This window comes from Photinus pyralis, unplaced genomic scaffold, assembly GCF_008802855.1.
Source record: "Photinus pyralis isolate 1611_PpyrPB1 unplaced genomic scaffold, Ppyr1.3 Ppyr1.4_LG6, whole genome shotgun sequence".
In the NCBI taxonomy this organism is placed as follows: domain Eukaryota; kingdom Metazoa; phylum Arthropoda; class Insecta; order Coleoptera; family Lampyridae; genus Photinus; species Photinus pyralis.
The window spans coordinates 44,891,264-44,908,297 of NW_022170663.1; the positions used below are offsets into that span (position 1 = coordinate 44,891,264).

Sequence of the window (17,034 nt, forward strand, 5' to 3'; positions counted from 1 at the left end):
GAAGATTTAGTGAAACTGCTAGGACGATTTACAACAATTACTAGAAACTTTTTAGGAAAAAAAGGATTTCAAGTAGCATTTCTGAGTTGGCCGAAAATGTCACCTGCATTCCCAGATAAATTTGTAAGGTTTATGAGAGCCCAAGAATGTTGGTAAGGAAATTTTTGTGATCAAAGTTACTAGAAAGACGGAAAACGCGTCTTAGGTATTCCCTGGAACGGGTATTTCCAGATCTTCAAGTACCATCTTTAAAAAGAAATTTACAAAAAGGGTTTCTGTGAAAATTTCTATGATTTCAAAGAAAAAATTTCCAAGAAAGGTTTTTAAGGATAATTTTAATGAACCTGTTACTGAAATCGTTTCTGAGAAGAATTCTAAGGCGTTTAAGGACCAAAGAATATTTCTACGACTATCTCTATTGTCTTTCAACTCAGTTTCTGAGAATTAGCTCTAAAAGAGTACTGCTAATATTGTTGGAAACTTCCTGAGACGTCTGGAAATTCTACAAATGATTTCTAAGAAAATTCCTCCTCTCTCGAAGGACGAGAAAGAATTGTCTCCTAGGATTTAAATTTCTAAGAGCGCATTTAAGAACTCATCCAGAAAGCCTCGTGAAATTATCTACAATAATTTCTAGATTCACCTGATTTTTTTAAAACTTCATTTAAGATTTTTAGAAGACTTTCAATTGTGCCTTCCATGACTTCTCGCTAGCGTTTAAATTTTCAAAAGAATTTAGCGCGCCATATTCTGTGAGACTTGGGAGGTTTTATTTGTCTGATCATCACCAACTTGGTGTAGTATTGGTATATAGTTGTATACTCAGGTTCATGGCAAATAAGGTGCCAATTTTTGCTAAGGTGTGGAGCGATAGTAAATTCGGAGAGATCGGAAAAATGAATTTGTTTTTGAACCGTCGAAAAGAGCTCATTGCGGGTAACTAAAGAGTAATATGGTTTGGGGCGGTGTAAAGCTGAATTATTATTTGGTTATTAAAATTACCTAGTGCTAAGCCGTCCACCAGCCCAAATTCGACGAGCGGTAAATAACCGAATTGAAAAACCAAGTGAATTATCGTGAATGCTCAGTGACCTTATTCAGAAGAAAAAACAAATTTTAACAGTACGAACGGACTTTTCCGGCGCATAAATCAAAGTTTAGAGTCACGTTTCGATTAATAAGTTCCCAATTTTGGAGTGTAATATTAACCTCGTTTGGTCTTTTCGGTGCGCTAATAATGCCTTATATTATAAGAAAAGAAAATCAAGTTGAATGCATACAGTGTAAATAGAAAGTTCATTGCTCGGTCATTTCCACACGACCAAGGAGTTGTAAAGTAATATCCAGAAAATGTCATCAATAATTCTTTAAGAAATCAAATTTTCGTTTCTATATAGTCCAGCTTTGTGCCACCACCTTTTGGGAAAGGACCGGATCGTTTTATATCATAGGGAAACCATGGATTCTAAGAAAGGCTATAATTAAGTAATGTAATTTTTTTGATTTGTATAAAAAATAACGATCGGTCTTTAAGAAATTGCGTTAAATTTTAGTAAATGTAATAAAAAAATTCTTAAAGGAATCGATCTGTGTAAATTGACTACATGGAACACATTTGCATTGTATTTAATAACTACAATGAATCTCTTCAAGGAATTTTGGTATCCATTTTTTGGAAATCAGTTTCAAAAAATACTATGAACCATTCTGATAACATTTTCAAATGATTTAGGAAAACGGTTCGAAGGACTTTACTAAGAAAAATATTCCCAAGAGATACGGTTTCAGGGTTTCTAGCAAATCTCTTCTAAGAAAGCTTTGAAATAATATTGCCTGATTAGATTTCCACGTTTCGTAAGATTTCGAAAGCGCGTTTCTTTCGAAGAAGAAATTTGGTTTACTTATGGGTCGTTTTAAATGTTTCGAAAAAAAGTCCTTAGCATTTCAAACTTTCCCAATTTCAAAAAAGGAAGTATTTATTGTTATCTTAGACACTTCTTGAAAATTTCACGGGCCTAGCTGTTGCGGGGGGTCAGTGCTGTTATTTAGATATAAATTTAGAGCAATCAGTGACTACTTGAAAAATTGTCGTTATCATTAATCGCCGGTATTCTGTTCGCGTCATCTGCCCAGCTGTTTTGTACGTGAACGGAGAGTTTACCTGACTGTGCGAATAATTGAGATCATCTTCAAGGCCAAATCCACACAAGCTTCGGCGTGGTTCGGTGCTGGGTTCGGTGGTAAGCCAGCCACGCCGTAGTAACAATCTCCCAGAAACTTAATCCGCAACACATTTAATTGCTAAAAATTACCATTACTAACGCACTACTTTAGTTCTGATCAAACACCTCAGAGGCATCATCAAATCCAGTGAAGAGCTCGTTCAAAACATCAACCAGCTTGATTACAGGTAACTTGGTTGTCATGGCAGTATAATTAACAATGTCTGCGTATAAAATGGTTACGTTGTCGTATTCTTGCACGTACGGTATTCTGAAAAACCTAGAGGTAATGACACCTTGGAACCCGACCTAGTATGACTTACTCCATCGGATCACTGCGCGGAATATTCTCCATCCGTTCCACGATTTCAATTTTGCGCAAAATATCCTTGCGTACCTTATCTATTGTATGCTTTGGAATTATGCTCAACATCAGGTGCTCCTGTAAGGATTGCTGGGATTAGCTCTAACCCACAGACAACATACGCACCTCTTGTTCCTTGTCGAATGTTAGTTTCAAGGTAGCTTCCACGCAAGCTCTGTGATCCAAAAAGGCTCTTCGCTTGTTCAACTCGCTCGCCCAGCGGTAGTAAAGCCCAATCACATTTATGGACAGCAAAAATATGCAGTCTGATCCAAGCTGGAAGAGAAAGTCGCTGACAAGTGCCCATTACCACGCAGAGGCTTACTCTCTGCCAGAAGTAGGTGTAATCGCTATACGTTACGAAGGCCAGAGTCAGCAAGTGGGTAAGCGTCACAACCAATCCAAGCGTGCATACCAGCAAATCACTGGCAATACCCAGGAAACAGAATATCACAATAAGTATATGGGTGACGTAGGCCGGTCGCAGATGTGGATCATTCCTGTATACACCATATACCGGCACAGACCAATCGGAGATGTACACAAGAATTAACATAAGAAATCCGACGTATCTTACAATGTAAAATTTATGCTTCAAATATCGCTCGTTCATCATCAGAATTCCTACGGACAAACATCCCGTGATACCGTAAAGTATTAAATCGGGAAGAACGGATTCGGTGGTTTGCGAGACCTTAAAAACAATTCCCGATTATACCCAAACTGTATCATCGACGTACTTACCAGGTTTACACCGAAAACAATTGAGAAATGGGTCACGCTGAATAAAAATTGCAGTATTAGAAATACTGAGAAGTATCCTTGATTTATTCTCTCAGTGTAGCGCTCGAATAATTCGTCCAAGCCTTTGAAGTTGAATTGTTCCTGAAAAATAGAGGAAATTAGGGATTTTGGAACCTTTTTGGCCGCTAGTTTTGGTTTGGTGACCAAGTAGTCTTGACTCTAACTCTAATGGTTCAAGAAAAGGTTTCATTTCGTTCCAGATAAATTGTAAATGTTGCAAACAATGCAAGCGTTTAAAGTAAATAGATCTAAATTTGTTTATATGAGATATAGAAATAATAGCGATCACAAACGTCATTTTTATTATCTTTCCCATGAAAAGTGTTTTTTTGGCACATCCCAATCACCAGGTAAATTGTGTGAGTCACATGTTTTTGATCCTCTTTCCTACTAGGTATCATTGTTCCTCACACACTCTGCCAATACAATGGAGAATATGCTATGAATAGGCTCTCTCTCTTCCTTTCTTTCTTTCTCTCTTTCTTTCTTTCTCTACCTTCTCCCTACGGCATTATAATAGAACATGTTGGGTTTGTAGATAACGCATCAACTCTGCTTCGTACATTCCGATAATTGCACTTTTCGGTTGAAAACAAACAGATACGGTAGACAACCTGACTAGACACTTAAAATGTGAGTGTCGTTTTTGAGATAGGTAACTAATGCAATCCGTCCAACGGTACCAGCCAGCTATTAAAGCGAGTTCCACCGTCTCAGGGAAAAAGATCAATGCCGGTTCTATACGGATGCCTTTCGGATCACGGAACGCACCTGCAACCGTCCAGAGACTAGTTTAAGAGACCCCTGGTCACGAACTTATAAATTAAGATGGACTGCTGATCAAACAGATGCATAGAGATAGAAATGGCCCTAGCATGGGCGCCGCCATGATGTGCACATTTTAGTTATTTTCTAGGGGAATTTTCCTAGTGCTCAAGTTTTGAGACTATTGCAGCCTTGGAAAATGACATGTGTCACAGTAATTTATTTAGAAAACGTGAGGTTAATGTTGGGTTAATGCTTGTTTATTAGTTGATTTGAATTTCGCGCCAAGTGAGTGCACATCATGGCGACCCCCATGTAGGTGTCATTTGTTAATTCAGCATTAGCAGTCCATCTTAATTTATAAGTTCGTGCCCCTGGTTCAGCACCTACTCGCTTATTTGGACGGTCTAATATACTGTTATCGCCAACGCTTGAAGAACACATCAGGACCGTAGAGATCCTCCTCAAAGCTCTCCAGGAGTTTGGATTTTGTGCCAATCGAACCAAATGCCACTTCTGCTGCAAGGAAGTTACATAGGTAGGTACCTGTGTCATGTTATATCGGAGAAAGAAATACGCCCGAACCCAGAAAAGGGGACCGCCACACAAAATACGCCGGAAGTCCTCACCTTTCTCCAAACCAGTTCATTCGTGGTATCGGAGATTCATAAAAGTCCTTGCAGCTCTAGCTAGGCCCCTCAACAAGGTAACTAAGAAAACGCTGCCTGGTGGTGGACGTCCGAACAACAGTTCTTCAAGACTTTAAACGATAAAGCGCATTTTTTAAACCGAAATATCTTAGTAAATGGTTGGGTTATAAGGTAGTAGCAAGCTATATTTATTTGACCAATCCCCAGTAAATATGTTTCGTGCTGACGTTCCACTTCCCCTTTATGAGTACCCTCGTCCGACACTTCGTTTTGAAGATATTCGCTCTTAAAGTTTTCTTCTAGACGGCCCAATCGTCCTTTGTGAGTACCCTCCTTCGACAATCTGTTATTGAGATATCCGATTGCGATAAGGGGAAGAGGAGAAGGACTATGGTCGGTAGAAATGAATTACTTTGGTTGAGCCTTGCCATTAGAGTACCGTGAAGGATAAAACCAGCCCCCTCCCCCTCTTTTAATAAGAGGTCAGAAGGAAGGGCGGTAGTTCTACTACCCCCCTTACCCGGGCATTCCCTGATCTCAAAAACGAGTCACTCTGGAAAGTTATAGTTTGTACAAGCGAATTCCGTTCGATGAGCCTCTCATCACAATACCAGGAAGGGTTGAATGTGTGTTAATCCCCCCGTCCCCCGTCTCCCATTTTCAAAAGTTTTACTTGGCACCATTACAGCCACACGCGTGCAGAATTTGAAACCAATTGGTTGTCGCATGTAAAGTGCCTTACTTTTAAAACCGCATCTCGGGAAATAATTCATGCCCCCTAAAACAACGAAATTTGATGGCACACACCTTCAAGGTGTAAGCTACCTATTGCAAAAATTCCACTCTAGTTGCCATTCCCCTAAAAGTGGTTTAACACAATAGAGGTGGGTCTGGACGGACGAACGGCCAGACCGACAGAACGCAAACAATACCACATTTTTTTAATAAAAAATATTGGATGTTTTTCGTCACCAGCCGCTCGTGGTTATCTGGTGTGAGATGGATGTCTGCACCGGTACACTAACGACGGAGATGACGATATCACCTAACTACAGTGATTAGTGATACCTGAGCGTGAATGAACTCAAATCCTTCAGGAATATTATGAATTATGATCAACCCGGACACTATGGGATATAGAACCCGTATCAGAAGATCCCTATTACTTTTGGCCCTGGATGTACAAAGATGTGGGTGATGCAACAACGATTTAAGGTAATCACCATAGGTCTCTTTGGTCCTCTGCCAGAGATAGACGAAAGACCCTAAAAATCAAAAATCACTCGTAAAAGAAGCGGAGTTATTAGTTAATTATTATTTATCACTTAGGTACTTGTATTCGGACTTAAATGTATAACTAATTCATAACACGAGCGCGGATTTCACTATTTATTACTTCGGCATCGATGTTAAGTTCTAAACTATACCTCATTTCGCTTATATAGCAAACAATAAACCTTCCCGAAAGGTCTGAAAGGCATATCATATTTCACAGAAATAATGAGTCATATCCGCTTTCATTCCTTATTGTCATGCACTTAGTAATCCTTCATCTATTGAATGGCGAATTGATGCTGCCTTAATGTCGCTCTAGAAAACTTCCTACAGTATACTGTAAAGTACAAATAATTTATTATTTATGTAACTATAATGCCATAATGTCCATGTTCCCGCTTAGCTGGAAAATGCAGTGCGATAGCGCGAAGGTAATTTCGATGCGAAATACGGGAAAAATTAGTGCCTACGATACGCATTGATCTAGAAAAATCGTGAAATATTCGTAGTGCGAGTATTGCGAAGTTAAAATTTACCGACGCCCCATTCCGAGAGAAAAAAAACAATTTTGATCACGTGAATTTAAAGTGTGCGTTGCGTCCATGCTTCGATTTTAAATAAAGTGAACTTATGGTACGCTTTCTAAACCATTATTTCCAAACTTTTATTAATATGGCTCATACTGGCAAATACTGAGGGGACCGATTTGATTTACATTTCCATTCTAATTGTCAATACTAGTTTGTTCGTTCCAACTCCTACAAATAGAAAAATATCACAAAGTCAGCTTTCGGTCGAACTGTCCAGCTATTTTTGTATGGTGAGCCTTTGAGGACTCAAAGACATCAAAAACAACAGAAATCTTATAGAAGCGACAGATCAGAATGCATATATAAAAACTCCTTGAAAGTCCCTAAAAAGTTCAAAAAGGCTTTTGAAAAACTCAATAAGGCTGGAAATCTTGATTCCTTTGAAAAAATTCCATGTTTCTTAAAGAACTAAAGGTCCTTCTTACAGATTATTACAGCTCTCATCTTAAAGACATAACACCTGTTAAACGCTAAGAATTTATAAGTAATAGCAAAGTTATTAAGTATTCTTTGGTGAGTTGTAATCTAGAAGGTTCTGGAAGACGGGTTCTTTTTCTCTGACATTATTCTCTTATATGGGCTGATGAAACCTCTTAATAGCAAGGACCTAAAAACTGTTAAAGGCTCTTAAACACTAAAAGTGCAAGATATTGTGACGCTCTAATGGATGTAATGTGATTCACATAAACTTTCGTCGCAATTCTGAAGCCGTTGGTTTTGCGCCCTTTAAACATTATTGATAATTTCTGTTTGGCTATACGATATACATACAAGTTATCGAAAATTTGGATTACCATTCAAAGGAGATTCATCCTACCAGTTCCATAAGATCGTTGCGAATTTCAGTCAATTGAAGTAGTCGATCGATAGGTATCTGATGAGCTTGAAGGAATTAATCGCGACTTTGAAGTTATCATCGTGTAAAGGTTTTCTATGTATTCAAGAAGGTGAAAGACCGATTATTGGGAACTTATTTTCATTGGAGTTTTCAATTGTCAATGAACGTAGAAAAAATCGGCCATTTACCTTAAACCTAGGAAAAAGTAAGAAAGGAATGAAAATTGTGCAGGGTTGTATTCGGTGGAGTGTGGACCTACCTTGAGGACGATAACCTTCTAATGATTTATTTTAGTTGTTTGAAGCCCGTGAAAGCTGTAAATTAGTCTTGCATTTATTTACTTATTTATTTATTATCCCTCCCTTGTATACCTCATTTCATACCCTTTTTTGTTTCCATGTGGGTTAATGGATAATGCAAGGTAAGCAATGTGCAGGTTTTAGATCCCTTACGTGGAAATTTAAATTCCCTTTTGAAAAAAAATGTCACTTCTCATTATACTTAGATTGTGTAAGAGAGGGAAGCATAAATATCTAGTAGGTAGTAGATTTAGAACTGAACAAATAAATCTTCATAGAAACTTTGTGAGTGCATTGAATAAGAATAGTGATTTTATTCAATGGCATATCGGCAATTATCACGCAAGTACGTTACTCAATTTTCGCAAATGTGAATGACGCTAAAAACCTCAAGGAAATTCAGGAGCACGAACGACAGCATAATAGATAAACGGACAGGGATTTTAAGAATTTGCAAAGGTCGCACAGGAATGAGTTGACAATAACACAGGATCACATACTATGCGATCAAAAATTGCTGTCGAGTTACCTTTGGAATTTTTGTTTTTGAAATCAAATAACAAGTGAACCAGACTGGGGGTCTGATACTTTGGCCTAATAGTCCAGGAAATAGAGACTCAAAATGGACCATTTCCTGCAAAACGAGAAGTAGTTCCAATTTTTTTTGCATGTCATGAAAGAATATCTGGTGATTAAGAATCCAAGTTTTCGACCTCCCACCCCCTGTGCTTCCCCCGTACCACCCTTAAAACCAAAGAAATTTGGTTGGTTTTTTAGTTTTTCAATCATATATTTTTATAGATTCATTTTACAAAAAAATATTGTTATCAGAAATTGTAGACTATAAAATTCTACACAACTTTCATATACACTACTTTTTTGTGAAATGTTTATTAAAACGGTATAGAGCTTCAGAGTTGCTTATATTTTTAAGAAGTCTGAAATTTCTATGTAGATGTTTTAACCAAATTTTATACTTTATCTCTATAATTAAGAGTTTTATGAGAAAATATCTTGAACTTATCGTGGTATAAATCCCCTACGCTGCACCCTTACCAAAGGGGATGCATAATAATTCAACTTTCAACCCTTGCTAGTGGGGATATTTGAATCACTGTGAAATTGTAGGGCTTTCTAATATACGTTTGAAACAAAAAAATTATCTCACTTCAGTTCAGCTTCATCCTTAAAATCCTTCATCCCCCATCCCCCCATATCCGTGGTAGGAATAGATATTTAAAGAGGAATAGAACACATATGTAATAAGCGTTGTACTCTCTGACTAACTTTACAAGAGCGTTTAAATATCCATTTTTACCGCGCGGGGGGGGGGTGAAACTGAACTGAAGTGAGACAAGTTTTTAATTTCAAAAGTATATTAGAAAGCGCTACAATCTCACAGTGATTCAAATACCCCATTAGCAAGGGTTGAAAGTTGAATTATTATGCATCCCCTTTGGCAAGGGTGCAGGGTAGGAGGGTTTATACCACGATAAGTTCAAGATATTTTCTCATAAAACTCTTAATTATAGAGATAAAGTATAAAATTTGGTTAAAACATCTACATAGAAATTTCAGAATTCTTCAAAATATAACCAACTCTCAAGCTCTATATCTTTTTTAATAAACATTTCACACAAAAGTAGTGTATATCAAAGTTCTCTAGAATTTTATGGTCTACAATTTCTGATAACAATATTTTTTTCTAAAGTGAACCATTAAAAAGACGTGATTGAAAAACTAAGAAACCAACCAAATTTCAGGGGTTTTGAGGGTGGTACGGGGAAAGCACAAGGGGTGGGAGGTCGAAAACTTAGATTCTTAACCACCAGATGACTGTCTATGACATGCAAAAGAAATTGGAACTACTTCTCATTTTGCAAGTTAAAACCCTCTATTCCCTGAACTATAAAGCGCATTAAGTATTTCAATTGCGTTTGGCATTTGAAATCGATAACGCTGTAAAAGAGAAAAAGGATGTTCCAATTAATTAAAGCTTGGTGTATGGCTTGGTTATCCCCAAACGGAGGAAACTCTGCACGAACCCGCATGAAAATTAAAGTAGATAATGTCTAGAAATCTCTAAGATCTACTGACACACTTCCGCAAGGACAGGAAATTAGAGCTGCCCCACTTACCCTTAAGTAAGATAATCGATACGATTTCTCTGGCTCGAGCTCTTGAAGATCGTACAAAGTGTCACGGCTAATCCGTTTAATTTTATGCACACTATCTCTCGCCTCCTCCAAACCGTCCAAATCGGCGAAACTCTCCCAGGAGTGCCTTGACGTCTCTGGCATTCTGGATTATCGGTTTGCCGCATTACATTAACGAAGCACTATGGTATACTACACGCGAACGGATGGAATTCGGCATACTCACTAACTTGTGACGCACTGAGACTAACATGATTCCTTACACTTATGTACTTTTATTAAACTTACAATGTACAGATAACACTATCTGCCGTTATCAGTTTTTCAGTGAATTGATTTTATGGTAATGAAGCTTTTATCTCCGTGTCTAATTAACGGTAGGTACATATTTCTTAAGGTGCCGTAATCAAAAATGGTATTAGTATTTACTGTTTTATAGGATTCTTCCCAAGCAGCCATTGAACCTAGTCTGATCTTGTTAATCCTTTACGTATTCGTATCTGTTTTTAAGAAAATATTCGTTGACTATGTCAATTGTTTGTGAAAGTCAAAAAGAATCTCCAGAATAGGTAATCCATTAATTTTACTAGCAGCACACCCTGCAGTAGATGGCGTACCCAGATGTCTTACTTTATAGTATACCACCATGGCATACCTTTTCGCGCCACCCTTGAACCATCTGAATGATCTCAAAAACGCTGAGTGGAACAGTTTAGTGCCAAAAAGGATAGAGTGGGACGCAGCGTGGTTCCCTAAAAGCTCATATGGCTCCAAAAATATTAGGGAGGCATCGTGCAGAGCAGAGTGGTGCGTAGAATAATGGGATGATTTCTGAGCGTCTAATCGGTACTCTTCTTGGCGCACATAGTGCTAGAAAATCCTCTAGGACGCCACTGTGCTCAAATATACTTCCTAGATGATACACTAAATTTCGACTTAAAACACGAGTACGAAATTTTGATTTTAAACATTAACTTTATAATGTTAGAATGGGTTTTTCTGATGGCGTAGCGTTAAGAAGAACAGGGTGAAGCCTATGTTATCTATTAGTAAGGGAAACCGGACTACGTCAGTACCAAAAACCCTTCTTTCCTTCGCAACTAGGTTCAGAACACATTCCTCTCAATAAAAGATATGACCCTATGATTATGACTAGCACTATACTATACTATATACTAGGTTACCTCAGCCTCCTCGCTTCCAGAAAACTGCCGTCAGGGAGCGGATGTCTGTTTCTGATCAAAGCGTCACTGCGACAAACCACGTGCTCCGTACGCCAAAGAATCTTCACGTGGACTCCCCAATAAGCAATAACAACGTTGTACTGGTCTTTCTAACGCGATGATATTTAAATGGAACCCAAACCCCTAAATGTCCCCACTGCAGCGATGTACCAGAAACCATACAACATATAGTTTTGGAATGTGCAGTAACAACATTCTTCGGGCGACTTTGAAGAAATTCATTAATTAACAAGAGAGTCTCTACTTTGACTAACAAATCTAAAGTCAATCTGATATTAATATTGTTTATTTAATTTTTTTGGATACAGATATAAAACCATGCACAGATTCGTAATGTGTGTTCATAAATTTTTGAATTTTTCAAATAACATTAAAATTACAACTATAAGAAAATCGAGACGTGGCGTTTTCGTACAAATGAGTAATATTGAATACGTATAGTAAACAGGTTATTCACATAAAACACTCAAAAATGATACACACAAAAACTAATGGAAATCTAATTATCAAGTAAACTTTAAGTAATCAATATGTGCAGTGTGCAAACAAATTTAAAAATTAGTGCATAATTGATCACATTAAACTATAATGATATACAATTAGTTCTGCAACAAATACCATGAAAGATAGTACTAAACCGACACCCTGCAGTATTAAAAAAATACCGCTAAGGTGCTCCAAAGATATCATAGCCTCTTTCTCTTCATCTTTATAACCAAAGACTCGATTTCTAATTTTGTCTTCATGCCATTTTTGAAACCTGTCTATCCTATCGTATAGTCCACTTTCGGTCAGCCTATCAATGATTACATCCACACTCTCGATAAAGTAACCGGTAGCTGCGGGATTGAATATTTTCATGATTGGGGCAGAAATTTGAGAGTCAATAAAATGATCTGGGGTTGGCATTTCCAAATGCAGTGCAAGTGTGTGCATTGTATTACCGAAAAGTATAAGAGAAAAGTTTTTTTGCATAGACCACTTCCTAAATAATGTAAAGGGATCCATATCGTTATGAGGACATTTCCTTTCGTTTATCATTTCACGTAATTGCTTAATTTCAGGATTGTCTGAACCGATTACCGCCATTAAAACATCTAAACCTTTACAAATAGGAATATTTGCTTTTAGAAGTTCATTTACATTTTGAATATGTTTCCCTTTTGGTGGTGAGATCATCAGGCGCGTTAAGTTCGAAACGTACGCCGTTTGAATATGTATGCTATATATAATGTAACACATTACCATGAATCGCAACATTGAAGCCTTGGGCATGCGGTTCGTACTACTAAAAAGCGTCAGTGATGTTGTATCTAAGCAAATTCCGCATAGACTGATTTTACATCGATTAAGACAATACCAAACTACAGTGAACAATACAAAAACCACAATAGCTAATATCCAAAGTTCCTTGTCAAATGTGATCATCAAAACCCTCAGACTTGAGGCTCCATCTACCGGCGGTACAATCCAAACTAAGTGGTCCCATTCATATACTTGACTCGTGCGTTCGGGTAGCATACTAATGAGATACGAATCGCTAAAGACAATGTGTGCTACATTAAGCTCATCGCCTTCTACGTCTTCAAAAGTCTTCACAGAGACGTTCAACACTTTTCCCAGGATCCAAAAAGTATAACCCCTTCGATCAAATCTGCTCAGCGGCCTTTCAGTACAAACCGTTGCGACACATCCATTATAATTTCTGACAATTTTAGGGATGGTATTCGTGACTGAATTATCGCAAGTCTGATATTGAATTACATTCGGCGTTACTCCACAATGGTTTAGCTGGACATTCGGATTCGCCGTAAATAGTAGTGGTTTATTCTTTCCGCTCTTGTCAATCACCAACAATGCGAAGTAAATAATCTCGTACTCCCCCCAGAGTAGACTAAAGATCTTTTTCACAAGTGAAATTTTGTCGGTTACCAACAGAAATCTTGAACCGGGCGAATAATATCTATCCCAGAAAATACCTTCGTGCAAATAACGCATAATTTTTTCGAAATTCCTGAAACTTTCTATTTCAATTATGTAATTGTAGTAAATTATTCTTTTTCCACCGTCTAAGGCATGTTCCGCGTTGATAATGGTCTTCGGATTTTTTATATGATATGGTAAAAGATCATTTTGTCTACCGTAGTAAACGTAGTAAAGGTGTTCTTCCCCAAAAATTGTTTGAATAGCATTTTTGGTACATACCTGCCATGGGATTTCATCGGTTTCCCTTTGTAAGTTATTTGCGGAACGCAAAATACTCACAAGAAGAACAGAAGATACTATCGCTCCTTTCATTGCTGTAACTTGCAACTACGTTGTTGTCCAACGTATTCAACATTTATGGCCTGTTGTTAAAGCTACGTGTCGCTACAAACAAATATTATAGATTTCACACTACAGAAAAATACTCCCTAGTAATTTTCTTGTCTTGGATCGAGGTATCGGAAAATAACATGGTATTAAAATATAGTTCTCGTCATAAAAGTACGTCAGTAATTCAAGCTATATTTTCTATATTTTAAGGGCATTTTTTATGAATTAAAAAAATGTGCTATTGTTTGCGTTTTGTCCGTCCTACTTTTAGGGGAATCGGAATGGTCCTAAAGTCCTGGAATATTTTGCAATATGTAGCCTGTACCTTGAAGGTGTGCCAGACGGCCATCAAATTTCACTGTCTCCCACTCTCTCATTCATTATTTCCTGAGATGCTGTTTTTCAATGTGAAACTTGCGTAATTTTTACATGCCACAGCCAACTGGTCTCAGAATTTTTTTGCGGTGCCAAGTAAAAGTAGAAACGTGCACAATTCCAGAAGGATCCCGTTCCATTCGTAATTGGGTCATATATTTGTTTTACAAAATGTAATTTGTTAGTATTTTCCGGTTAATATTATAGATTATAGCGGAAACGCAAGCAATAAATTATCTGAGTGTGGACTTTTTCTTTTCCACTACGCTCCTTCCGAGACCCACGACCAATCGAATCAGAGATAGAAGAGGAGGTCCACTTTACTGTTAATCTGGACTGGTTTTTCAAACTTTCTAAGCTGAACTTTAGTCAGTAAGTAAAACTGCAAAATGCCCCATTTACCCTATCTTCAATAATAACAAAAGTTGCCCATGCAATAACACTCAATCTGGAAATCTGGGACAGCCTGTATAAGTTATAAGTTTCCTCCCATTCGAGAGTAAGCCCAAACCACACCATTTCAAAACTTCAAAAATTGAAAATTGGTTAATCAATACATTTTTTTGAAAAAATCTTACAGTGAATATAATTTTTGCAAGGAATTTTAACCAAAACTGAAAAATTCCACGGTCAATGTAGCATACCAATTTTTACGTACCTATCATATTTTCAAAAATAAACTACTTTGCGTTGTGATCGCATCAGGTGGTCATTATTCTTCTACAGCGGGGATATTTCAGGAGCAAATTTTCTCGGGAGAATATTTTTAAGATTTTGTAAGTTTTTTTTCCAATTTCTAGTTTCTGGAATGGTTTATTAAATCTAGGTAGGTACAATACAATAATTAAATTGGCGAAGCTTTACTTCAAAATATAGTCCCATATGTATGTACGTATGTTCTATTCTTTTTCATTATTGACTTTTTGGACGTGGCAAATCAAATCTCCAAGATTAGTTATATCCTATATATCCTACTTATATCTGTTAATTTGTTTAGCTTTAGGGAATCAGGGAATTTAGAGTATTTGCTGAATATTACCGATTCCAACTGTTAGTTGCGGTAATCTCCCTTGATTTGTTAACACTGTCTGATCATAGGATTAAGATTAAATACACAGATAGGGTGTACTTATATTTATCCCTGATCGATATAGGTACTTAGACGTAAATATAAAAGAGCGTCTAGATTTGGAATGTTGCAAGTGGGGGTTTGAATATCAGCAGAACTCGCAGCAGACCGATGTCGAGAATGGGTGTTTTTAATGTAAGTAATTTATTAATATTATTTGAACAGAAAAAAAATGTGTAGACAGTCAATCTCGGATGTTTAATACTGTGGAAAAGTGCGCCGGTACCAAAGATTCTGTATACTTATAATTGTTATTACGTTATTACGTAATAACAATTATATAAGTATACAGCAACACTCAACGTTTTATTAATGCATCCTTATATAATTCTAATAATGGAGCAATTCATCGATAATTCTGCGGTAACGCGCCGGTAAGGTGTCAACTGTTATTTCATAAATGTTGCCTTTTTTGAAACGTGACAAAATATCAAAAATTGACTGCCCAGACGTTGAACTGTTTTGCAAAAATATATCTCAATTCTCGTTTTAGTGTATCCTGATTATAAGTATTCTTAAATCAATATCCCTAAGCTCAGGAGATGTCCTCAAACCTTCTCGAAACCCTTTTAAGATATTCAACGAATACAACGAAAAACCAAAAGCTGACCTGTCCCTGTCAAAATTTGAAGGAAATGCTGCTTTGGAACGTGCCGTACGGAACATGGGCGAAGTGAGTATATAACAGGTTTCCTTTCTCGCCCTGCTAGCGCTAACGTCTTATTTACCTACAGAACATTGTCATATGCGAAGTTAGCATTTCAAAGGAAGAGTTATTCGAGGATGGCTACGAATTTTATCCAAACGAATATGTCAATGAAACCTGTAGGAACACCAACATAGATCCATTCGTGGCCCATACCGGTCAACATTTAAAACCTGTGGTAAGCAAGATGATGATGGTGCATATTGTAAGGGTTGTACGTACTCATTTTAGATATGTCTGCACAACGATAACAAATTTGGGTGTGAAACGCTCTATGAAGAAAAGGTGGTATGGAAGAAAAGCACGAAGGGGAAAAAGGAGTGCGTGGAGCATACATCACAATTGGTCGCGGTCGGATGCAAATGTAATATTCGTTTCGATTACAATTACTTATACCGAATATAACAATATGTCGATATAATTAGGATCGCGTGTACAGGACTTAAAAAATAAATAAATAAAAGTTTGTAGCATTCCACTTTTCGTTTAGTTTAGTTCGTTGTGATTGAAAAGCAATTTAGGTATAGGTGACAAACTATGAATTTAGTTTTATTAACTAAAAAAAAAAAAAAACCAAAACTTAAAAAATCGCTCCAAGCGTTGATTTTGTTTGCTTTAATGTACAGGTGGTTATGCCAATATATTATTTTATTAAGTATTTATTTACGTATTCACGTAGAAGTGCATTATCGGTGTGACGACTAACCGTTTATTTCGTGCGGGAAGTTATTTGCTGTGCTTATTATGTTGCTTCCTCATCTCGTGCTCTTGTGTCTTGGCAATATGAGAAGGGGGACCCTTTAATTAAGTTTGTTAACATTGGTGGAACGTAGAACATCCAACAAATTCCCTTTTGTAGTTGGTTGTTAACCAAACCACAAAAAACATAAACCCGGAAGACACCACCGCAGCGACCCCCCCCCCCCCCCCATTTATGTTACACCAGAAAAAACATAATGGCATCACTAGAAGTCCTGTATATCCCTCATAACCACAAACTTACGATTCGGGCAAAGAGGAAAAGACACTGATGCGCTAGCGCCACCCGTGACACCAAATTCGCCATGCGAAATAGGGACGCGGACTGCCGCTCGTAATTCTGGCAAAGGGGCGTAGGTAGGGATTGCGTCCTTTAATAGTCGCACCCTACGACCAAGATTAATGCTTTGACGTGACGCTTGACTGACGTAAAGGAAGGAAAATCGTCTCTAGAAAATAAGGTATGCAGATACCGGTCTTTTGTAGGAGGTTGGTGAAATATTTTTCCCCCAAATATTCCTCCCAAGCCAAGGCTGCTTTAC

The 17,034-nt window shown here is 37.4% G+C and overlaps 2 protein-coding genes across 2 annotated transcripts; one reads left to right on the plus strand and one right to left on the minus strand.

Moving 5' to 3' along the window:
* Window positions 1-2,157: 2,157 nt before the first annotated feature.
* Window positions 2,158-10,220, minus strand: LOC116174671 (adenylate cyclase type 6-like). The gene is made up of 7 exons (XM_031492616.1): window positions 9,946-10,220; window positions 3,331-3,471; window positions 2,912-3,280; window positions 2,713-2,862; window positions 2,546-2,664; window positions 2,349-2,493; window positions 2,158-2,301 (listed from the first exon to the last, which is right to left on the minus strand). Exons 1-7 carry the CDS (start codon window positions 10,105-10,107, stop codon window positions 2,158-2,160), a joined length of 1,230 nt encoding a protein of 409 aa, XP_031348476.1. The 5' UTR covers window positions 10,108-10,220.
* Window positions 10,221-14,928: 4,708 nt separating this feature from the next.
* Window positions 14,929-16,169, plus strand: LOC116175134. Its single transcript, XM_031493244.1, has 4 exons — window positions 14,929-15,162; window positions 15,521-15,700; window positions 15,762-15,911; window positions 15,965-16,169. The coding sequence occupies exons 1-4, from the start codon at window positions 15,139-15,141 to the stop codon at window positions 16,136-16,138; spliced, it is 528 nt and encodes a 175-aa protein (XP_031349104.1). The 5' UTR covers window positions 14,929-15,138; the 3' UTR covers window positions 16,139-16,169.
* The last annotated feature ends 865 nt before the right edge of the window (window positions 16,170-17,034 follow it).